The 26,564-nt window shown below is 32.8% G+C and overlaps 1 protein-coding gene across 2 annotated transcripts in view; it reads left to right on the top strand.

Annotated features, from left to right (window-relative positions):
- The window catches only part of LOC143235148 (selection and upkeep of intraepithelial T-cells protein 7-like), a 216,641-nt gene that overhangs the window by 27,660 nt on the left and 162,417 nt on the right, over nucleotides 1–26,564 (top strand). The window contains exon 2 of one of the 2 annotated variants that reach the window (XM_076473018.1): nucleotides 23,595–23,990. In XM_076473018.1, coding sequence (XP_076329133.1) covers nucleotides 23,595–23,990 — 396 coding nt within the window. The remainder of the gene's footprint in view (nucleotides 1–23,594; nucleotides 23,991–26,564) is intronic. The other variant, XM_076473019.1, reaches the window with a different exon arrangement.

Below are 26,564 nucleotides of genomic sequence, written 5' to 3' on the forward strand. Positions count from 1 at the left end.
CATCTAAAGTATGCTTTTTTTATGTCAGTGTGATAAAAGATTAATGAAAAATAATAATGGTAATTTTTGAAGGCTTTTGGTAAAAATACTGAGATAAGCCTTCATGCAAATTTACTAAGCGAAAATCAATTACACTGTCATAACCAGAAACGACCTTCTTCATGCACGTGCAGTGGTTTTCAAGAGACTGGTTAGAATAGAAGTGGGCCTGTTAAAAACATCAATCATGTGAAATATAATAAATCAAACGAGAAAATCATATTCAATAACACGTAATAAGTGGTTCATGAACAGCAACACTATAGAATAATTTATACATCTCTCTCATTTGTTCAGTGAAACTGAACAAAATGTATTTAGTTTTAAAGAAAGTATACAACCATTTACGTTTATCTGAAAATCTTATGTTTTATTTTTATCAAGTTGTTTTTTTTTTGTCATTCATCACAGAACATTCTAATTTTATTTATGAAAATATAATTACATTTCTTTACAATAGCCATAAACATTATAAATCAGCAGTTTTGGTTAGAGTGGCCCAATAGCATGTCTGCGGACTCACACCACTAAAAACCGGGTTTGGATACCTGGGGTGGGTAGAGCACAGAGAGCCCCAATGAAATATTTAATCATTTTTCCGAAATTATTGATTTCCGGTGTAAAAGAAAGAAGAATAACATTCACAAGTTTAACAGATTATGTTGTGAACCCAACAATCGTGCGTTTCAAAATCATTGTTTCATTCGTAGTGTATTCGTTTGGAAATGAGTCTTGTTGAGATTATGTTTAGTTATGAACTATCAAATTGAGACATAGACCATCCAAATGTACAGCACTAGTTTTGGTTTGTTTTTAATTTCGCTCAAAGCTACTCGAGGGTTATCTGCGCTAGCCGTCCATAATTTAGCAGTGTAAGACTACAGGGAAGGTAGCTAGTCATCACCACCCACCGCCAACTCTTGGGCTATTCTTTTACCAACGAATAGTGGGATTGACCGTAACATCATACGCCCCTACGGCTGAAAGGGCGAGCATGTTTGGTACTAGGGGATTCGAACCCGCGACCCTCGTATTACGAGTTGAACGCCTTAACCTACCCGGCCATACAGATCCTAGGAATGTTCAGCGTAAGATCAGTACACCAGATTTTATAAAGATTGCAAAAGATTTCTTCAAACAGCTTATTTTACTAACAGAAAATTTTTTCTTCACATCAAGAACTTTAACACATTAGAAATAATAATTTAATTTCCTTCAGCCTTACTTTTAACCACTCTCAAAATGTTTCTTTTATCTCAGAAGTTTAAGTGCCTTACTTTTAACAACTCTCAAAATGTTTTTTTTATGTGAGAAGTTTAAGTGCCTTACTTTTAACCACTCTCAAAATGTTTCTTTTATCTCAGAAGTTTAAGTGCCTTACTTTTAACAACTCTCAAAATGTTTTTTTTTTTATGTGAGAAGTTTAAGTGCCTTACTTTTAACCACTCTCAAAATGTTTATTATATCTGAGAAGTTTAAGTGCCTTACTTTTAACCACTCTCAAAATGTTTCTTTTATCTCAGAAGTTTAAGTGCCTTACTTTTAACAACTCTCAAAATGTTTATTATATGTGAGAAGTTTAAGTGCCTTACTTTAACCACTCTCAAAATGTTTATTATATCTGAGAAGTTTAAGTGCCTTACTTTAACCACTCTCAAAATGTTTCTTTTATCTCAGAAGTTTAAGTGCCTTACTTTTAACAACTCTCAAAATGTTTTTTTTTTATGTGAGAAGTTTAAGTGCCTTACTTTTAACAACTCTCAAAATGTTTTTTTATGTGAGAAGTTTAAGTGCCTTACTTTTAACCACTCTCAAAATGTTTATTATATCTGAGAAGTTTAAGTGCCTTACTTTTAACCACTCTCAAAATGTTTCTTTTATCTCAGAAGTTTAAGTGCCTTACTTTTAACAACTCTCAAAATGTTTTTTTTTATGTGAGAAGTTTAAGTGCCTTACTTTTAACCACTCTCAAAATGTTTATTATATCTGAGAAGTTTAAGTGCCTTACTTTTAACCACTCTCAAAATGTTTCTTTTATCTCAGAAGTTTAAGTGCCTTACTTTTAACAACTCTCAAAATGTTTTTTTTTTATGTGAGAAGTTTAAGTGCCTTACTTTTAACCACTCTCAAAATGTTTATTATATCTGAGAAGTTTAAGTGCCTTACTTTTAACCACTCTCAAAATGTTTATTTTCTATATGAGAAGTTTAAGTGCCTTACTTTTAACCACTCTCATAATGTTTTATCTGAGAAGTTTAAGTGCCTTACTTTTAACCACTCTCAAAATGTTTTTTTCTATCTGAGAAGTTTAAGTGCCTTACTTTTAACCACTCTCAAAATGTTTATTTTCTATATGAGAAGTTTAAGTGCCTTACTTTTAACCACTCTCATAATGTTTTTTATCTGAGAAGTTTAAGTGCCTTACTTTTAACCATTCTCAAAATGTTTTTTTCTATCTGAGAAGTTTAAGTGCCTTACTTTTAACCACTCTCAAAATATTTTTTTCTTTCTGAGAAGTTTAAGTGTCTTACTTTTAACCACTTTCAAAATGTTTTTTCTATCTGAGAAGTTTAAGTGCCTTACTTTTAACCACTCTCAAAATGTTTTTTTTATCTGAGAAGTTTAAAGTGCCTTACTTTTAACCACTTTCAAAATATTTTTTTCTATCTGAGAAGTTTAAGTGCCTTACTTTTAACCACTCTCAAAATGTATTTTTTCTATCTGATAATTGTAAGTGCCTTACTTTTAACCACTCTCAAAATGTTTTTTTATATCTGATAATTGTAAGTGCCTTACTTTTAACCACTCTCAAAATGTTTTTTTTCTATCTGATAATTGTAAGTGCCTTACTTTTAACCACTCTCAAAATGTATTTTTTCTATCTGATAATTGTAAGTGCCTTACTTTTAACCACTCTCAAAATATTTTTTTTCTATCTGAGAAGTTTAAGTGCCTTACTTTTAACCACTCTCAAAATGTTTTTTTCTATCTGAGAAGTTTAAGTGCCTTACTTTTAACCACTCTCAAAATGTTTATTTTCTATATGAGAAGTTTAAGTGCCTTACTTTTAACCACTCTCATAATGTTTTTATCTGAGAAGTTTAAAGTGCCTTACTTTTAACCATTCTCAAAATGTTTTTTTTCTATCTGAGAAGTTTAAGTGCCTTACTTTTAACCACTCTCAAAATATTTTTTTCTTTCTGAGAAGTTTAAGTGTCTTACTTTTAACCACTTTCAAAATGTTTTTTCTATCTGAGAAGTTTAAGTGTTTTACTTTTAACCACTCTCAAAATGTTTTTTTTATCTGAGAAGTTTAAAGTGCCTTACTTTTAACCACTCTCAAAATGTTTTTTCTATCTGAGAAGTTTAAGTGTATTACTTTTAACCACTCTCAAAATGTTTATTTTCTATCTGAGAAGTTTAAGTGCCTTACTTTTAACCACTCTCAAAATGTTTTTTTATATCTGATAATTGTAAGTGCCTTACTTTTAACCACTTTCAAAATGTTTTTTCTATCTGAGAAGTTTAAGTGCCTTACTTTTAACCACTCTCAAAATGTTTTTTTTCTATCTGATAATTGTAAGTGCCTTACTTTTAACCACTCTCAAAATGTTTTTTTTTCTATCTGATAATTGTAAGTGCCTTACTTTTAACCACTTTCAAAATGTTTTTTTATATCTGATAATTGTAAGTGCCTTACTTTTAACCACTCTCAAAATGTTTTTTTTCTATCTGATAATTGTAAGTGCCTTACTTTTAACCACTCTCAAAATGTATTTTTTCTATCTGATAATTGTAAGTGCCTTATTTTTAACCACTCTCAAAATGTATTTTTTCTATCTGATAATTGTAAGTGCCTTACTTTTAACCACTCTCAAAATGTTTTTTTTTCTATCTGATAATTGTAAGTGCCTTACTTTTAACCACTCTCAAAATGTATTTTTTCTATCTGATAATTGTAAGTGCCTTACTTTTGTAACAAAGATAAGATTGTGATTTTAAAGCTAGAACATATTTCAGTAAAAACTTCAAAACACTCTTTTAGTAGTGGTCTGAAACATGTCTTTAACTGTGACTTCAAACTGTTTCCAAGTGATGACTTTAGACATACGTTTGTGTATCATTGTTGAAACTTTGCTGAAAACGTAAAGCAGTCTTTGTCATCGAAATAAAGCTAACCATCATTATTTGTCTGGCATTTTAATTCAATCATAACTGCTGAATTTGTAATTTTCGATTGTAGCATAAACCATTTATCAATAAATATTTTATAGTGATTTTTGATATAACGATATTTAGCTATGAACACACATCAGAGATTTGATTTTCTGACTAAAGAACTTTGTAATGATAAATTTAAGAAAGGTTTAGGCAGACCTTAAAAATTACTCAGTAAGAACATTGAACTGTTCCTCGTCTGAACTTCTAACTATATTTTGTCAGGGTAACCTTACATTACCTTGTTCACCGAGAATGGTGCGATGTGGCGAGATAGTTATAATGTTTCACTCGCGAATAATTTCAGAATTGCGGATTCGAATTTCCGTCACACCAAACATGTTCTCCGTTTTAGCTGTGGGTGCGTTATAATGTGATAGTCAATTTCACTATTCGTTGGTAAACGAGTTGTCCAAGTGTTAGCGATGGGTTATGATAACTAGCTGCTTTCCCTCTGGTCTTACACCTCTGCACCCCAGTGGTTCAGCAGTATGTCTGCAAACCTACAACGCTAAAAACCGGGTTTCAATACCCGTGGTGGGCAGAACACAGATAGCCCATTATGTAGCTTTGTGCTTAATTCAAAACAACAACAACTTACACCTCTAAATTAGGGATGGCTAGCGCAGAAAAAAAACAAAAACGAATAGTTTTGGGCGAAATTCAAAACAAACAAAACTATTCACTGATTATCTTTAAAAACTATCTTCGGTTATGACATTAAACTAGTTTTTAACGAAATCTTTATATGTTTTTATATACCACAAATTACCATGTTTCAGATCATGTCTTCAGCGAGTTCTACAATACATGAAGAGCTAAAACCAGACAATTATGTGTAACAGATCTGATATATTACATGTGTAAGTGCCCTTCTCAATGTCACATTCAACTAAACCATATACACAACATGATGAAGGTGTCATGGATTTCCTTGATATCATAATATGAAGAGGCTGTATCATTCAGAGCTTACAATGTGAATTTCTTTCACTTAAAGCTACACGATGACCTATTTGTGCTCTGCCCACTACAGGTGTTGAAACCCGCTGTCTAGCGTTGCAAGTCCGCAGACATACCGCTGTGGTAGAGGACTCAGAACTTTATAATTTACAATAAAAATTGCCTATTAATGTAAACAGTTGATTATATTAAGTTATTGTTATTTTAAATTACGGTCTTTTCACGAATTCCTAATCCAACTTTGATGATTAATTTATAGAGCTCTGTGGTAAATCCTATTTATTTTCATTTGGTTGGTTGGAATTAAACTCAAAGTTAAACAAAGGGCTATATGTTCTCTGCTAGCTACGGGTATCGACAGACATACTGCTGTGCCACTGGTGGATTTTTACTTTTGTTATTAGAGGTGAGGAAAACGTTATGATATTTTATGTGCCTTTCTATAAGCTACTGCATCCTTCACTTCTAATGTTACGTCATCAAAAGGCATATTTTGCATGAAATTCACTGCCTTTCTTCCCGAATGAATTTGTTTTTTTAGTACGCTAATCCTACTGTAATTCGTCATCATGCACAATGACAATTTTCATTAAAATTTTAACTTTCTTCATTATCAATTTCAGTTATTATTTTCTCCATTTATTTCAGGCTCCAACATGATCAGGTGGTTAAAGCACTCAACTCGTTATCTGAGGGTCGCGGGTTTGAATCCCGTCACACTAAAACATGCTTGCTCTTTCATCCGTGGGGGCGTTATAATGTGACGGTCAATCACACTATTTGTTGGTAAAAGAGTAGCCCAAGATTCGGTGGTGGGTGGTGATGACTAGTTGCCTTCCTTCTAGTCTTACACTGCTAAATTAGGGATGGCTAGCGCATATAGCCCTAGTGCAGCTTTACGCGAAATTCAAAACAAATCAAATTTTATTTCAGTTTTAATAAAATACCTAAAAGAATCGTCCACGTTTACGATATTTATAATTCCAACATAACCTATACTGTCAAACGCTACTATTACACTTCTGCGAATGTTCACTTATTGAATAGATAAATCTTAGTGTTTTTTCAAGAAATATATAAAAATGCAGTTCACTGAAAATACGATATATATATATAATATATATATAATTATATAATTAAATATATATATATATATAATATATAATACATATAATATATAATACGATAAATATATAAAAATGCAGTTCACTGAAAATACGATTTGTTTACCTTCAAATTATGTATCATCATATGTTCAATTCAAAATAGTTTGTTAGAAACAAATGTGATATCAGACAGCAAACTCTGTATGACGTAAACAAACACGCGCACACAAAGGTATAGATAGACAGACGCTTCGATTTACTTTGAATACCCTGTAAAATATAATCAAAACCTCTTTATCCATCAAAATCTTTATACAGACATTGGAATACCACTCTTAAAATAGAGTTCACGCACTTCTAGTATTACAAAAAATCATTGTAATTCGTCATATTGAACACAAAACACTAAAGAAACAAGTGCACTATTGTGACAACTGTCTTTCACCAAATGAATAACAGAATGAAAATGGAGTATCTTATTGGAGCATTATTTAGTTATGGAACGAATCAGTTTTGTTAACAACCTAACACTAATTATACCAGGTAGAGCTTAGTACCCTAATATTGAAATTACCAAGCCTTAGGTTATGACTGAATGAATTTGTCTGGCATAGTAATATTTTGAGAACAATAATAAGATATTGAGCAATAGGCGTAGGATTGAGAAAACTCAAGATCTTCAGAACACACTTCAGACCAATCAAGCAGACAACGTTGTCAGACAACCCTATTACATTCGTAATCATTTCAATTCCAAGTTCTTTGGTAAAGGTAGTGAGGTCCAAGAGACCTAGTAGATTTAGATCTGAATAACTGAGTGACTAATTCATGATCTACATAGTTCCTCGTTGAAGGGATTCATGGATACACTATTAATTTACATGCTCCAGCTGAGGTGTGAATGAGTTTTTTTTTTAGAAAGATTACACATGGGCCCAATAGCAGTAAATATATTCTGTCTTTTAATGAGCAGCAAACCCGTCCCTCTGAACTATTAATAGGTTTGCAAATTTATTCATGACTACGCCTTCTTACACCGTAACATAACTACGTCAGAGAAACTCACATTCATCGGCGTTACTAGTAGCATCAACTTCATTTTGTCTTATCTCACACAAGCCTGCGAATAATTTAGAGGTATGAGACCTTGACACATCTGTGATGTGTATGGGTGTATAGTGGCATTGTGACGATTTTAAAAAATGTGTTTTTTTGTACGAATAACGTTAGATCTGAAGTTGGTCTTTTCAATCTTAAGCGAGATTTATAAAGTCAGTTAATTATCATTTGTCTACTTACAATCACTCCAGTTACTGTCCTAAAATTATTGTTAAGCTTAGGGACAACGAACTAAAGAATCCTAATTGCCATGTTCTGCAGATATCTGTCATTATTGACCTAAATGATTTTGTATGACCTTATTCAGACATTCTAATGCACAAACTGGATAGTTGTTTGATAACTTATTCACAACTTTCCCCTACTGAAACGAATATATTAACAAAAACTGTTACTAACTGACCATGTGAGTACAGAGTTTTTGTCCTATCTATTAGGCAATGCCAGTAACTTTACAAAGTATATGAAATGCCTACCTGTTTAATTTGTTGGTGTTATCTGTAGCAGCTGTTGTCATGTCTTCATCCGTTAATGCATTTGAAGAACGTTACTGTTTTGCAGTTCATTTATCTATATTATATAAAAGTTAAACTAAGCACGTGCAAGCATATGCGTTCATGCATTGCATAATATTGATGATGTAATGCAGGTGTACTTCTGTCTTCATCCGTTAGGATAAACTATTGACTTACTTCTATAAAAGTTAAAGTTTGTCAAATAATCACGAACTGGCTGCTGTCAATACAGTAAAAGTTAACTTGATTTTTATATTTTATTCTCTGCGTTTTGAATTAGTTGTAAATAAAGTTAAGAAATATCGATCGTGGAATATTTTGAGCTTTCTTCAAACTATATACTTTGAATTTAAATATTATAGAAGAAGAATCTAGAATACTTTCGAAACTTGGTAACCATAATTTAATCATATAACTTAGAATGATCACGGAATAACACTTACGTCAACATGTCATATAACAAGTTAAGTTACTCCAGGTGTAAAATTATTCCTAATATTAGAAAAACCTTAATATTTAAACTTAATGCATACTTGTTTACTTAATGTATTACATACGTCTAATTTTGTGTTTATAAGTTTCATATGGGTATCGATGTGCACGTATGTTTAATTTTGTGTTTGTAAGTTTGATATGGGAATTTATGAGCACGAATGTTTAATTTTGTGTAAGTTTGATATGGGTATCGATGTGCACGTATGTTTAATTTTGTGTTTGTAAGTTTGATATGGGTATCGATGAGCACGAATGTTTAATTTTGTGTTTGTAAGTTTGATATGGGTATCGATGAGCACGTATGTTTAATTTTTGTTTGTAAGTTTGATATGGGTATCGATGAGCACGTATGTTTAATTTTGTGTTTGTAAGTTTGATATGGGTATCGATGAGCACGTATGTTTAATTTTGTGTTTGTAAGTTTGATATGGGTATCGATGAGCACGTATGTTTAATTTTGTGTTTGTAAGTTTGATATGGGTATCGATGAGCACGTATGTTTAATTTTGTGTAAGTTTGATATGGGTATCGATGAGCACGTATGTTTAATTTTGTGTTTGTAAGTTTGATATGGGTATCGATGAGCACGTATGTTTAATTTTGTGTTTGTAAGTTTGATATGGGTATCGATGAGCACGTATGTTTAATTTTGTGTTTGTAAGTTTGATATGGGTATCGATGAGCACGTATGTTTAATTTTGTGTTTGTAAGTTTGATATGGGTATCGATGAGCACGTATGTTTAATTTTGTGTTTGATATGGGTATCGATGAGCACGTATGTTTAATTTTGTGTTTGTAAGTTTGATATGGGTATCGATGTGCACGTATGTTTAATTTTGTGTTTGTAAGTTTCATATTGGTATCGATGTGCACGTATGTTTAATTTTGTGTAAGTTTGATATGGGTATCGATGAGCACGTATGTTTAATTTTGTGTTTGTAAGTTTGATATTGGTATCGATGTGCACGTATGTTTAATTTTGTGTTTGATATGGGTATCGATGTGCACGTATGTTTAATTTTGTGTTTGTAAGTTTATATGAGGGTCGATTTGCCAGCACATGTAAAATAAATACTAATCGTATTTTAATTTATTTAAATAATATTTTGTGCAGAGGTATAATCACGCATGGTAACCGATAAGTTAGGTTTAATTTGTGAAACTGACAGCACATTTAGCCATATTTATCATTTAAGGTCAATGTGTGTTTTATGACTCGGAGATTTAAAAAAAAAGTAAAATTTGTTGGATTTTATAATGAAAACAACAACAACAAACTAACTAAAACCGCCTGATTCAAGTGCATAAAACGCAAGTTTAAACAAACGCCTCAGTATGCGCGTAGCATTACTTGTCCTGCTGGGAAATGAAAATGACGCTGTCTGAGGAGATTCGCGATATGAAAGCGATATAGCGATATTTCTTTCGCACATAATGGAACATTTACTTTTAGTCTTTGTGCAGATGTCAAAAGGTGTCAAACGTCTAGCTCTGTGGTCGAAATATCGAGTGATTGATGTCTTTAGTTATATCTTCCGCTTTAGCGAATTTTAGCTTTTCAACTGTAAGAAAGTAAACGCTTTTTTCTCTTTCTTTGCAGAATTTATCCACTTTTCCTTGAAAACTTGACTAGTAGAAAACTTTGATACAGCCTGGGTGTAAATACACTTTTATGAAGTGCTGACTCTGCCTGAATTTAATATGAATCTATTTTCTTCCTAGCAATAAAAATATTGTATTAATATTACTTGCAGTACCATTATGTAATATACATGTAACGTCGCTTTTATACGTTAATTGTATGTGTAATTTTTCCTGGTGAAGTACTTATACGCTGTTGGTTTGTTTGAGACTTTGTTGACCTGTTTACCAACATACGATTTTGTTCACAAGAATACTGTACTCTCATCAATTATAGCTTCGTAAATACTGAAACCATTGCAAATTTTGCCAAGAATAATTTGGAATGGTTTACTGATAAATATAATGGAAAAGTTAAAAATCGTTTGGAAAGAATATACTGTTTGAAACGCACTATAAAATGTACATGTTACATTAAATTGTTCCAGAATCAAACTGGCAAATTTATGTATTTTATCAATCCATTTAAAACACAGGGTTTGTCCGAATTTTGTTTTCTTTTTAGCAGAAAATCAAACAATGAATTATCTGAGATGTTCCTACTTTGGGAATGGGAATCGATCCCCGGATTTTAGCGTTTTAATCCGAAAGCCATCAGTTAAAATAAAATTTCTCGTAAATATTGATTATTACATCCGTTATTTCTTCAGCGAATTCTAAAAAAAACACACAACCCTAAATTATGTTGTTTTCGTTTTCTATTTATTTCATACAATAAAATAAACCTGAATAGAAACGTTTATGTAATGTAATGGAAGTCGTTCTTTGATTCTTAGAAACAATTTAAAAATATGGATCTTAAAACTATTGTTTATGTCTAGAAAACACAGCCATGAAAGTAATTCAACCAAAAACTCAATTATCTCAAACAATGTTTTTAAGATAATTTTTGCGTTCAAAATTTCAAATACATTTATTTGAAAATATTAAGCAGATTTTTGTCGTTTATGTTTTACAGTAAAGCTACATAATGGGATAGTCTGCGCACTGCACAAGTCTGTAAATTGGATATTGGGTTTTACCATTGTAAGTCCGCAATCTTTTTACTGACCCACCGTGGAAAACTTTTTTTGCCAGTTTATTGACTTCATACTCTTTTGTAATTTGTATAACAATGTCGAATTTGTAACATTATGGATTAAAATATGGTAATTATCAAGGTTAGCATTACATACGTTAATTACTATGGAGGTCTAGCTAAATGTATGACTGCTTAAAAGATATAAAACTTAGATATCGTACAAAAACATACAACTTCCTATTACACGGAGTTGAACAGTTGTTATTAAAATACTAATGATAGTAAATAAATGAAATACACATATATAAAAATATATTTAAATCTTCAACAACTGAATTTTTATTATTTCTCTAGCACCTCAGCTAAATGACCAGGTGGTTAAAGCACTCGACTCCTAATGTGAGTGTCATGGGTTCGAATCCCCGACACACCAAACATTCTCGCCCCTTCAGCTGTAGGGACATTATAATGTGACGGTCAATTCTACTATTTGTTGGTAAAAGGGTAGCCCAAGAGTTGGCGGTGGGTGGTGATGACTAAATGCCTTCCCGTAAGTCTTACACTGTTAAATTATGGACGATTAACGCAGATATCTCTCGTGTAGCTTTGCTCAAAATTCAAAACATATTGCTTATTTCTTTTATGTTTAGAGCACGTGATAAAGTACAAATGACAAAGAAAATATTTAGTTAAATAAATGGTACTGCTTTTATAACTTATGTTAAATGTCACTTATACTATCAGTTACTGAAAAAACACAATACTTAAGAAGCAGGTATTCAGAAATAGAACGGACCATTCAGGCAATCGATACTGTTTAGTAGCGGAGAAAATTAATAACAATATTGTGTAACGTGGAGCAAAAAATAACTAAACGTAATTAACCATGTACTTAACACCTGTATCGCGTTGTTCAATCTTTATTTGGGAAATGTTTTGTAATAAACACTTTCCCTAAATTCTTTACTTTCATGTTTAAGGTTATTAAACTGTGTTATGTATTGTATATTGTGTTATATATTGTATGGAAGTGGCTATTAAGACGACACAGAACACTCAAAGTTATTTTATAAAGTAATTACGGATTTAAATCTATTTTGTGTTTTCAGTTTTTGTGATAAATCAAAAAATAATTTACGTTCTTTTCGAGTGTGTGTGTTTTTAATAGTAAAGTCACATCGGGCTATCTGCTCAGCCCACCGAAAGGAATCGATCCCCTGATTTTAGTGTTGTAAATCGGGAAGACATACCGCTGTACTAGCAGGTAGCGTACTGTTTGATCATTTCTGTGTGTGTATATATTTATGGGGTGGAAAAGTACTCCCCCCATGAAAATATTGTTAATTTGTTACATCTATTATTAGATAACAGAAAAGTACAAAATTATGTTTTTTAGAACGTACTCCACGAGCTCCATTTAAATATGATCTCAAAAATCTAATTTTAACACTAGATTTCATAAATACCAGAACTTTTCATGATTTTAAGTTACATGTTATCACACAAAGTGTTGTACACCTGCTGCAGTTTTTTAGATCTTTTTATTCAAATTATTCTACAAAATGATCAAACAAGTTTCTTTATAATTGTAGAGTCGTTAAAAGATGTCTTAGAAATAAGATATTTGATGCTGTGGATTGTTTTGTTTTTGTGTTTAGGATTTTGCTCAAAGCTACACGAGGACCACCTGCACTAGCCGTCCCTAATTTAGCAGTGTAAGACTAGAGGGAAGGTAGCTAGTCATCACCAACCACCGCCAATTCTTGGGCTACCCTTTCCCCAAAGAATAGTGGGTTTGACTGTAACATTATAACGCACTCACAGCTGAAAGGGTGAGCATATTCGATGCGACGGGAATTCGAACCCGCGACCCTCAGATTACTTGTCGAACGCCTCAACCCCCCTGGTCATGCCAAGCCTGATGCTTTGAAATGACCAGGTTAATCACCTGATTTGAATCCGACTGAAATTTGTTGGCTAAGTTAAACCGGTTAACTTGTTGAAGTACTTAAAGAAGGATTACGGTTAATAACTCAGGAATATCTATACAAACTCATTGAAAGCGTGACTGGTCGATGTGCTGTAGTACTGAATTACAAGCGAACGTTGACTAAATATTAACTTCTGAAACTGGTTTGTATTGTTTTGAGTTTCATTTTCACGTTCGATTATTGCAGAAAAATATATAATTTTATGTATTTGTTTCTCTTATCTAATATAAGATATAACAAGTTCACATTTTCGGTGGGAAGCACTTTTTCACCTCCTGTATATATATATATATATATGTTAGACTTAAAGACTGAATTTTATCAATAGCGGAAAACAAAATAATCATTTCGAGATATGCTTATTTGAAAATTCTCAAAACCGAAAGAAGCCTTTCTTTCAAGATTGACCAGTTAGTAATTCTAAGCTTGAGACAAATAGACAAATTAATTGAGACAAAAAAAAAAGTAAAATAAGCGAAATGTTCATTTCGCTCAGATTACAAAATGTTTATGTTGGTTTTGTTCGACAGATGTGTTAAATTTGAATTTAATGGCGTCATTCATAACTTCATGTGCAGATATTAAGACTTAATAAAATACTAAATTTATAGATAAACTATTGAACTTATGGTAATTAATTATAGAACAATTAATGAATTTAAATATAAAGTAATATATCATAATATTTAGAGCTACTGGTTTTTAAAACTATTCAAACAACAAAAATAATTTCGCAGACCAATACAATGCAATTATATTTATATTTTAATATTCTTACTGTTTGTGAATTTTTATTTCTGTGTGCCCAAGAGTTGGCGGTCGGTAGTGATGGCTAGCTTCCTTCCATCTAGTCTTATACTGTTAAATAAGGAACGGTTAGCGCAGATAGCCCTCGTGTAGCTTTGCACGAGGTGCCTGGCATGGCCGAGCGCTAAACATGCTCGCCCTCCCAGCCGTGGGGGCGTTATAATGTGACGGTCAATCCCACTATTCGTTGGTAAAAGAGTAGCCCAAGAGTTGGCGGTGGGTGGTGATGACTAGCTGCCTTCCCTCTAGTCTTACACTGCTAAATTAGGGACGGCTAGCGCAGATAGCCCTCGAGTAGCTTTGTGCGAAATTCAAAAACAAACAAAAAACAAAACAACCTTTGCACGAACTTCAAAAATAAACAAACAAACAATATTATCACAAGTAAGTCTACAGATTCATAACACTAAAATCAGGGTTTCGATTCCCCTTGGTGGACTCAGCAGATAGCCCGATGAGGCTTTGCTATAAGAAAACTCATATTACAGATTATCATTCTGCTTATTTTTCAGAGCAACTTCTTTCTTAAGAAATGAGACAACTTCTTCCTTAAAAAGTGCGACAACTTCTTCCTTAAGAAATGTGACAACTTCTTCCTTAAAAAATGTGACAACGTCTTCCTTAAGAAGTGTGACAACTTTTTCCTTAAGAAATGTGACAACTTCTCCTTAAGAAATGTGACAACTTTTTCCTTAAGAAATGTGACAACTTTTTCCTTAAGAAATGTGACAACTTCTTCCTTTAAAAATGTGACAACGTCTTCCTTAAGAGGTGTGACAACTTCTTCCTTAAAAAATGTGACAACTTCTTCCTTAAGAAGTGTGACAACTTTTTCCTTAAAAAATGTGACAACTTTTTCCTTAAGAAATGTGACAACTTCTTCCTTAAGAAATTTGACAACTTCTTCCTTAAAAAATGTGACAACGTCTTCCTTAAGAAGTGTGACAACTTTTTCCTTAAGAAATGTGACAACGTCTTCCTTAAGAAGTGTGACAACTTTTTCCTTAAGAAATGTGACAACTTTTTTTTAAAGAAATGTGACAACTTCTTTCTTAAAAAATGTGACAACTTCTTCCTTAAGAAGTGTGACAACTTTTTCCTTAAGAAATGTGACAACTTTTTCCTTAAGAAATGTGACAACTTCTTCCTTAAAAAATGTGACAACTTCTTCCTTAAGAAGTGTGACAACTTCCTTTCCTTCAAGTTGCAGCATCTCGTAATGTTCATTCGTGAAAATAAAATATTTATCATTAATATTCTCAGATGACGTAGATATCACTTTATCAAAATTCACTTCCATCATCATTACCTGGTGTGCACGTGTCTAGGAATATTAGTAGGTGACACTATTTTGACAGTACCCACAATTCGAATTTAATTCGTTGATGGAACAAAAACTACATAAGCATTTCGCGGTTTAAGCAATAACGCAACTAACATTTCGCGATTTGCTGATTTGTTTTGCTCAAAAATCGAAGGTTTCCTTTTTTGTGTGTTTCGTCTTCTTCAGTACTGATGCTCTTTCTTGTTTGCAAGTTGCATAATGGAATAAATAAAAGTTAAATTTTAATATTTGATTTTTTTCAATAACGGTTTTTTTTTACTGAATTCGGACTTTGAGTATAACATTAATATTTATAGATAATAAAGATATCTTTTCAAAGTAAACATTATTGAATAATTTCTAACATTTTTTTTAATCTCATGTTACATGTTGAACACATCTAGACCAACAACAAACAAACAACAATAAATCACAAGATACAACAAACTACAAAACCTTACACTGTTGCATATCATATGTTCCTGACATCAGTGAAAAAATAACCAACATTTGGAAAAAACTTATAACAAAACACAACATTCCAGTAAACACCAAATTTATTCAAAAACCAGGTGCAAAACTAAAGTCCTTACCATGTAAAACTATACTGATAAACACAACACTAACATTATTTATAAAATGCAATGCAACAACTGTCACGACTTCTATATTAGAGAAATAAGCAGAAAAATGAAACAATATTTAAAGAACACAAAAAACACCTTCACACGTTCTTCAAAACTGCAAATCAAATAAACACAACATAACCGTAGAAAACCCTCAGGTTTCAAGAAGGGAAACAAATATAAACAAAGGCAAAATCAAAGAAGCCCTACTTATACAGCGACTAAAACCAAAATTAAACCAATATAAAGGAACACCTTTTTACTTACACTGATTAATAACGTCTGTGTCTGTGTCAAAGCCATATCGGGCTATCTGCTGAGCCCATCCAATTGGAATCGAACCCCTGATTTTAGCGTTGTAACTAATTAATAATCTAACATTCAACTGCAACGACCCCTACAATCCCGTACACGTTTATACTCTCGTCACTAAGAAATGTGTCCGGGAACGGCCACTTGAAAACTCTCTCTTCGTTAACCTGAAGATGACCTAGGAAGATCGAAACGCTGTTCTCTCCTTACCAAAAAAATGTTAATACCCATACCAGCCGTTCTGAGATATAGAAAGGTTTAGCTGATTTAGGTGTTGTACGAAACGTTTATCTAAACGGTTAGTTATGTATTAGATTGTTACTTTGAACACACGAAAATAAGAAATATAATAGTTTTCTGTGTTTTTCATGTTAATCATAAGTATTGAAAAGAATTATATTGAAAGATTAGTTGTGCTTTATATGCATGGAAAGCTCAGCTGTGTTTTATATGAATGGAAAGATTAACTGTGTTTTATGTGTATGGAAGGGTTAGCTGTCCTTTATAAACGTAATCAATTATATTATCAAAGCGAAACTTGACGTAGCAAAAAACTGTTAAGTGTGTTTTATGAAACAGAAAATCCGATAACACGAGCTCAACAAATGGCAGACTGTTCGTTTTCGGAATTCACTTTTGAAGACAAAAGAAATCACTTCCAAAGCGCCCTGATTATTAGATCACCGGTTTTACGACTTTTATTTATTAATATGATACATAATTTTTAGTACTATAGATATGTTTACATGACGTTTAATGTTGGAAAGAACAGAAAATAGCTTATTCCAAAAGGTAATGGAAGATAAACAATCACACTAGATGAACATTCTCCTGAGAACATCTATGCTACCTGATAGCATTCCTGAAGGACACAGCAACAATGTCAAAGTTATCAGGCATAATCAATCTATTACTGTAGCCTCGCTGTACTGTTATAACCATATCGAGCCTGAAAGTGTCGTTAAAACGAAATTTCCCAAGCAATTTTTCCGGATAAAAATATACAATGAAAAACTTAAGTAACGTTTTTTATTATTATTTAGATCATGAGCATAAAATGTAGGGTTACTACTTAATAGATAAGTAGTATTTTTCTAAGCTCTTTGTTCCAAAAACGATAAAACATCATAAAACAAATTCCACTTTTTGTACTGAAGTTCCCCGTTTTTAAAACATTTGTGCTTGTTTATTGTTGTAAGTGCAGGGTAGCAGTTTTTGCACTCACTGAAAAAATACGTAAAGGGAAAGTTTACAAGTATTGATAAATACGGGACCTTCATATCATAACAGTTTACTTTATATTGTTTAACGTAGCAATTTGCGATCTGTACTCTGTATTGTTTTCTGCTACTATAACGTCATTAAACCTGTGCAACAATTTTGTTTTTCTAGATTGTTGAAGTAGTGATAGCTCTAAGACCTTCGGTTCCTTATTTCTAAATATAGAACTTGACTTATTAAGACTAAAATAAATATATATTATAATATCTTTAGATTTGATTCAGTGATCTATAGATTATTAGAAATAAGGATAACGTAACTATTAGACAATAGGATCATATGTTTTCCATCACTGAGGTATTCGGATTAATTGAAATAATTTAACGAGATATTGCATTACATACATGGTTAGAACTTAACAATATATATATATCGCTTAACAATAGTTTTCTTAATCCGAGAACAGAAATGAGCTGTATTGTCTTATGAAAAACAACACACTGTTAACTTTTGTAACTGGAACAAAAGATGTACTGTTTCTCAGAGCGACTAGTATGGGTTTTAACACTTTTATTAATACAGAGCGAACAACGTTTCGACCTTCCTAGGTCATCATCAGGTTAAGAAAGAAAGAGTTTGCAACTGACCGTTGCCGGACACGAGAAATACAAGTACTGGTCAGAAAATACCAAAATAGAAATTAATGGCCTGTAATTGATATAAGACAGGATATCAAGACATAATTACTTAAGGAAATATACAAATGTCTTCTGGCATTCTGATAAATATTACACAAACTTTACACAATACATGTATGTTTGTATTGTTTAGTTTTGAATTTCGCACAAACCTTCACGAGGGCTATCTGGGTTAGCCGTCCGTAATTTAGCCGTGTAAGATTGGAAGGGGGAGCTACCCATCACCACCCACCGCCAACTCTTGGGCCAATCTATTACCAAAGAATAGTGGGATTGACTGTCATATTATAACGCCCCCAAGGCAAGTATGTTTGGTGTGACGGGGGTTCATATGTATTAATAGAGTTCTGCATATTAATCTTCGTAATTCTTTATGCAGTAGGTTATATTATTGTTTATTGTTTCTGAATTGTACACATCAAATATTAAGCCTCGGACTGGCCAGGTGGGTTAAAACGTTCAACTCGTAACCTGAGGGTCGTGGAGACCTTATAATGTTACGGTCAATCCCACTATTCGTTGGTAAAAGAGTAGTCCAAGAGTTGGCGGTGTATGATGATGACTAGCTGCTTTCCCTCCAGTCTTACACTGCAAAATTATGGACGGCAATCGCAGATAGCCCTTGTGTAGCTTTGCGCGAAGTCCAAACGAAACGAAACGATATCAAGTTTCGTGTTTTGTAATGATATACTGTGAGGGTTGTAATAATGATATACTGTGAGGGTTGTAATAAATGTTTGCATAGAAGACAAGACATATAAAAATAAACTATACGCCAGTTCTCTGTATTGATTCAGCATTAACTACGAGAGCTTATAACGCTAAGAATCTGATTTCGATACTTGCAGAGGGCTTATCAAAGATAACCCAAAGTGTGGTTGACAAGAAACAAAGCTAAAATTATAAGCAAGTTAGTTTTAACGTTAATTGTCGATCAGTATTGTATTTAATTTGTATTATATCGCAGCAAAGTGTAAAAACGTATGTATATCGTGGGCAGTTTTGAAGGTTATTTGGCGATATTACTATTCTACGACACTGTGTTCTAATGTGTGTAGATCATTAAATAAAATTCGATAAATATATACGTGATTAATATAGTGTCAGCTTCTCTTAATTATTCATAGTGAAGAACCCGATAGGGTAGTTTAATGGTTTCACTTCACTTTAAGGGGTAGTGCTACCATCAAGAATGTTTTAGAGACCGTAATGCACGTGAACTCATGTGAATGAGATGATAAGGCACCTTAAGTATGTATAAACACACATAAGATGAACACTGCAACATGTACTACATGGCCAAAAGTATGTGGAAACTCAACCATCACGCCCACATGTGCTTGTTGAACATCTCAGTTCATACCCATGGGTATTAATATGGAGTTGGTTCCTCATTGCTGCTATAACAGCCCCACTCTTCTGGGAAGGCTTTTCACTATATTTGTAACATGGCTGCGGGGATTCGCTCCTATTCAGCCACAAGAGCATTAGTGAGGTCGGGCATGATGTCGGGAGAGAAGGCCTGGCTCGCAATCGGCTTCCAGTTCATCCCAATGATATTCGATGGGGTTGAGGTCATGAGTGTAGGCCAGGCAAGTTCTTCCACACCAACCTCGGTAAAACATGTCTTTATGGACCTTGCACGGAGGCATTGTTATGCTGAAACAAAAAAGAGCCTTCTACAAACTGTTGCCACAAAGTTAAAAGCACACAATTTTCTAGAATGTAATGGTATGTGATAGCATTTCACTGGAACTATAGAGCCTAGTCCAAACCATGAGAAACAGCCCCAGACCATTATTCCTCCTCCACAAAACATTTACAGTTGGCACTATGCATTCAGGCAGGTAGCGTTCACCTGGCATCAGCCAAACTAAGATGCATCCGTCAGATTACGAGATAGTGAAGCGTGATTCATTACTCCAGAGAACGCGTTTACACTGCTCCAAAGTCCAATGGCGGTGTGCTTTACATCACTCCAATGCATGGCATTGCGTATGGTGTTCTTAGGCTTGTGTGCAGCTGTTTTGCCATGGAAACCCATTTCATGAAGCCCCGACGAACAGTTCTCGTGCTGACGTTCTTCCAGAGGCAATTTGGAACTCGGTATTGAGTGTTGCAAATGTGGACAGACGATGTTTACGCGCTACTCGCTTCAGCACCCGCGGTCCTGTTCTGTGACACTGTGTGGCCTACCGTTTCGTGGCTGAGCTGTTCTTGCTCTTAGACATTTCCACTTTACAATAACAGCACTTACAGTTCACCGGAGCACCTCTAGCAGGGCAGAAGTGTGACGAACTGACTTGTTGGAAAGTTGGCATCCTATGACAGTGCCAAGTTAAAAGTCTCTGAGCCTTTCAATACGACCCATTCTACTGCCAATGTCTGTCTGTGGAGATATTCAGTCATTTATCGTTTTTGACGCTTCTTATTTACTCAAGTATCTACAGGTGTATTTCTTATGCATTCAAGTATCCACAGTTTAACGTAGTTCAAGTCGTCATCTTAGGTTAGTCCTACCTTATTCTTTACCTGTATGGTTAGCGTGGCTGTTTAGTAGTAGTGCAAGTTTGCCTCACGGGTACAAAGAGAAAACTTTGGTATAAATTGTTTAGATGTATGAAGAATAAAAAGTCTAAACACGATTTAGTTCTAAAGAGTACAAGCCACCGTTAACACATAACACCAAAATGCTTAAATCAAACTAATATTTTTTTTTCCTTTGTTTAACTCCTTGGTTTTCACACACTATCCGATACTTAAATGTATGTATATAAATAAGTGTATTGGGGATTATGCTAATAGATGACCAGTGTTATTTGTTAATGTTATAAAGGTCGAAACGGTATTCTCTGCTTATCAATAAAAGTGTAAATACCCATACCAGCCGTTCTGAGATACATTTTGTTTTTACTTCAAGTAAGTTTATCGTCATCAGAGTTTACCTAGAAGTTTGTTTTTAAATCGTTTGAATGTCAAGAACAGTAGTAGTTTGATATATTTAGACGTTTTGGAATTATCTGTTTTATTAAATCACATTTTTATGTGTTTACATCACATTATATGAATTATCTGTTTTATTAAATCACATTTTTATGTGTTTACATTACATTATATGAATTATCTGTTTTATTAAATCACGTTTTTATGTGTTTACATTACATTATATGAATTATCTGTTTTATTATCTGTTTTATTAAATCACACTTTTATGTGTTTACATTACATTATATGAATTATCTGTTTTATTAAATCACATTTTATATGTGTTTTATTTACATTACATTATATGAATTATCTGTTTTATTAAATCACGTTTTTATGTGTTTACATTACATTATATGAATTATCTGTTTTATTAAATCACATTTTTATGTGTTTACATTACATTATATGAATTATCTGTTTTATTAAATCACATTTTTATGTGTTTACATTACATTATATGAATTATCTGTTTTATTAAATCACATTTTTATGTGTTTACATTACATTATATGAATTATCTGTTTTATTAAATCACATTTTTATGTGTTTACATTACATTATATGAATTATCTGTTTTATTAAATCACATTTTTATGTGTTTACATTACATTATATGTGAACAAAAGGTACTAACTTATGAATATTTAGAAAATCACGTATTAAGTTATCGTTCTCTTAACATTAGAAACGGAATTCCAGAATTTGTGTTCATTTCTTTAGTTGGGCAAGTCTTATCTCTACATACAAGTTTTCATCACGCTTCAACTAGTTAACTTACATATTTTTAAGTTACCTTTCCCTTCTCTAATGTTTGAAACGTCAGTGTCGATAATTTAGTCTTTTTCCTAAATCTCACTGTTTTACTTACATTTTATGACACTTATTATTTCAGTATTTGAATATCAGAGTATCCAAGTACTCTGCATTATTGTGTTTAGTTTTACAAATGTTAGTGCCTAAATTTTAAAACATTTATCTAACAACGGTTTCATTGTTGGTACATCGTGTACTAAATTATTCTTTATGAAATGCATAGAAATTTGTAATCTACATTTACTTTAAATGACAATAGTATGGTAGAGATTTATAGACAACCATTAATCCTTATCTGTTCTGTTGCTTGTATGACGAACCCTAGTATGAATGTTCTATGTTATTATCACAATATGGGACTATTTCTCACTCTGTTGAACTATTGAAACTTGTTTGCTTGTTTCTCGCATATTCGCGCAAAGCTACTCTCGGAGCGATTCTTCTTTACTTTTTTAACTGGGTGGTAGGCTAAAGGGAAAACAACTTTTGTGACCAAATTGTCACAGAGCGCTCACAGCCCCAAAGTGAATAACACTATTTTGTGTGTGTTTTGGGGCATTCTTGTGTTGTCATGATCGGTCCAAGGTAACTAATAATTTCAGATTTACTGGAGGTATAAAATGTTTATTTAAAGTGCACGACATTTTTAAAACCTAGGTTTCCATATATCAATATTATAAATTCATTAAAAACGGATTTTAATTGGATAAAAAGTACTCATCTTCGTTATGAAGAGAAACCCACTTGAAGTAAAAATGTATTCTCAAGACAGCTAGTATGGGTAGTAAAACATTAATAAAGGCCAATCCCACTATTCGTTGGTAAAATAGTAGCCCAAGAGTTTGGCAGTGGGTGGTGATGACTAGTTGCCTTCACTCTAGTCTTACATTGCTAAATTAGGGATGACTAGTGCAGATAGTCCTCGTGTAGCTTTGCGCGAAATTCAAAACAAATAAACAATATTTGTGACCTACACAGTGTGCTAAAAATAATAAGTCGTAATATATATATATATATGTATATGTATATTTCGAAGAGTGACTTGCTTGATTTTAAACTTAATACGTCCAATATGTGAATTATTATTGGATTTTATATTGTATATTTTCTAAACAACCACTTACATATAAATATATAAATATAAACTACTTATTAATATTACCATATATTTTTGTATTTCAGTTTTATAATAGGAATGACTTATTTTTGAAATGAGATAACAAAGGTAATGCTGTGTTTCACAAAGCTTGGATTGCACTTTCTATATTTTATATATATTAAGATTCCTTGACGTTTGACATGTTTGTTGTTAAGCGCAAAGCTTCACAATGAGCTAACTACGCCGTGCCTACTGAGAGTATCTAAATTTAATTTTGAGTGTTATAAGCCCTCAGACTTGCTGCTGAGCCACAGATGGGGAAGATATAGGAAATATTTGTATAACGTGTAATACATATTTATAAGATTTGTTTTGTATGTAAGCCTAAATATACAGTTGATTCTCCAAAATCATTTTAAAACTTTATCCAAAAATGACAGAAAGAGATTTGAAATTGTTTTTTAAATGCAGTAAACTTAATGTAATTTACAAAATTTAATAGCAGTATTATGTTCTGAGAAATCACTCAGAAAGTGTATTGCAATAATATGTGGTAAGCTACGCAAGTTAGATTTAACAAATATATCATCATTCTAGATGTCGCTGCAGTCAAAATCAGGAGACTATCAGTTCCACGTTGGGTTGAGAACGGAACTGAAAGACCCATTACGCTGGACTGCGAGTACTTATACACCCATAACGACTTACACTTGGTTGTGAAATGGTTTTATAACAACGAGGTAAAACCGGTTTATCAGTGGATTCCAGCGCTCAGTACTCGTTATGTTTCTGGGTTTCTTCAGGGTCGGTTAGATGACACTTTTGTTGCAGAACCGTTGGACACGTACTCTCGATACCGGGCTCTGAGGATCATTAAGCCTACAATTGATATGACTGGAACCTACACATGTGTTGTGACATCTTTAGCCAACCAGGACTCTCGTGAGCAGGGGATGGTTGTTTATGGTAAGCCTGTCATTATCAGAAGTAAATGTAAGTCGATCTGACACTCTTTATATTGCTTCCATATAAATTAATTTATGTTTAAACGTATCAAACATACAATCTATGAGCCTTAGCTTTTACAGTGCCATTCTTCATATTAATATAAAGACCAGCGTCCCCTTACAAATATGGTGACATGAGATTATAATATTGGTACTGACATTTTCAACCAGAAGAGCAAGTTTTACACACACACACGAAACTCCTAATGTTCAGACATAGCCAGCCCTAATTTAGAGCTACTGGCCAGAGGGAAGGTAGAAAATCAGAAACTCCTGTCGCCACAAAAATATGAACAGATTAATAGGATTGACTGTCGATTTTATCACTCACTCATAGCTGGAAATTTTGAGCATATTAAGCAGCATGGAGGATAAACCTTATACCTTACGATACGCAGCCCAACAACCTCACATTGTATAACATCATTTATGCTTAAGCAACAACTTAGAATATTGTAATAAATTACAAAATACAGGAAATATTGTTATTCAGAAAACTACAGTGTGCTATATGCGTTCTGTCTACTGGTGAGAATAGAATCTTGAATTTTAGCGTTGTAATTACCTAAACTTACATCTAACTCAGTGGGAGACAGATATGTAATCAGAAAACTCTCTATTAAATGACGTATTTTTATTAGTACTACAGCAGTGATCTTAAATAAAAACATTAATTTATCAAAACAAGCTGCATTTTGCCCTAGAGAGTATTAAAATGTTAACTCAAACATCTGCCTTTTGTGGTAAACAGTCATTCAGTTGGTCTCCTGTTGTTTATAGAGCCATTTTGCCCTAGAGAGTATTAAAATGTTAACTCAAACATCTGCCTTTTGTGGTAAACAATCATTCAGTTGGTCTGCTATTATTTATAGAGCACGCAGAACGATAGATTTGTGATTTGGAATACCAATAACAGTTATTCATAGAGCACGCAAAACGATAGATTTGTGATTTGGAATACCAATAAGCGTTATTCATAGAGCACGCAGAACGATAGATTCGTGATTTGGAATAACCAATAAGCTTTATTCATAGAGCATGCAGAACAATAGATTCGTGATTTGGAATACAAATAAGCGTTATTCATAGAGCATGAAGAACGACAGATTTGTGATTTGGAATACAAATAAGCTTTATTCATAGAGCATGCAGAACGACAGATTTATGATTTGGAATAACAAATAAGCTTTATTCATAGAGCATGCAGAACAATAGATTTGTGATTTGGAATACAAATAAGCTTTATTCATAGAGCATGCAGAACAATAGATTTGTGATTTGGAATACAAATAAGCGTTATTCATAGAGCATGAAGAACGACAGATTTGTGATTTGGAATACAAATAAGCGTTATTCATAGAGCACGCAGAACAATAGATTTGTGATTTGGAATAACCAATAAGCGTTATTCATAGAGCATGCACAACGATAGATTTGTGATTTGGAATAACCAATAAGCGTTATTCATAGAGCACGCAGAACGACAGATTTGTGATTTGGAATAACCAATAAGCTTTATTCATTGGAAAAAGAAGAAAAATTACAATTAGAATGAAATACTGTTTGTAATGCAAGAATTAGTCTTTCTTTATTATAAGTGAAAATCTGCCTTCAACTCATTAACTAGTGTAGCGCTGTTCATCTTAACATCCGGAACACGTTAAATAACATCTTATTAAAATCAAAATTTATACTTTAACTGTCTTGTAAAAATTAGTATTAGAAAAGTAAACACATGTTTATATGTTATTCTCTTTAAGCCCTAATTAGTACACTAAGATGACAATGTATTTTATTTTGCATCTCTGGATAACAGTAAATGTTTCCACAATACTCTATTCTGAAAATAAAATATCATTTCAGGCTGAGATTTCAAAAAGGAGAAATTCAGTTGAAGATGATTTCAGTTTATTTTTCATAATATTTGCAGCAAGTAATAAACAAAAAGGATGGACAACAAATTATATTTATGGCAAGTTAATTAATGCTATCTGAAGGCGTCCGTGATTTTGAACTATTAACCCAAGGGAACTCTACAATTATGCTACATCTTCGATTCCCTTTACTTTCTTTTATCCATTAATTTCATTTTAGTTTCTACTTATTTCTGTCAATAATTATCCGCATAACAAATTGTTGTTTATCAGCGCTAACCAACAACAGATAGGTTTAAAGAATTTTTTCTTCCTTCGCCTCTCTAGGTTTATTCGTTCTCTCTCACATTTCCCAGTCGGTTGAACTTATAGAGGTGCCTGCTGATTGCAGAGATTTTCTCAGCACCTAATTTCTTAGAGACTGGCAAAAAGCCAACCATTTTTCACCCCTCTCAACTGCAACTAATGTTCCTTATTCTTAATTTCATAGTAGGGAATGTATTTAATCTGTCAGCACCAAACCCACATACATATCATCTAAGCTAAGTGATTGACTGACGTTTTGTTCGTACTACCTGTGTATAATTTCACGGTTCTGTCTCATACAGTTCGTGAAATATTATAATAATTCAATACATTTAATATTTTTCAGTAATTGTAATAATGTTAATGTCAGCGATAACAAA

The sequence above is a fragment of the Tachypleus tridentatus genome, chromosome 12 (assembly GCF_004210375.1).
Source record: "Tachypleus tridentatus isolate NWPU-2018 chromosome 12, ASM421037v1, whole genome shotgun sequence".
In the NCBI taxonomy this organism is placed as follows: domain Eukaryota; kingdom Metazoa; phylum Arthropoda; class Merostomata; order Xiphosura; family Limulidae; genus Tachypleus; species Tachypleus tridentatus.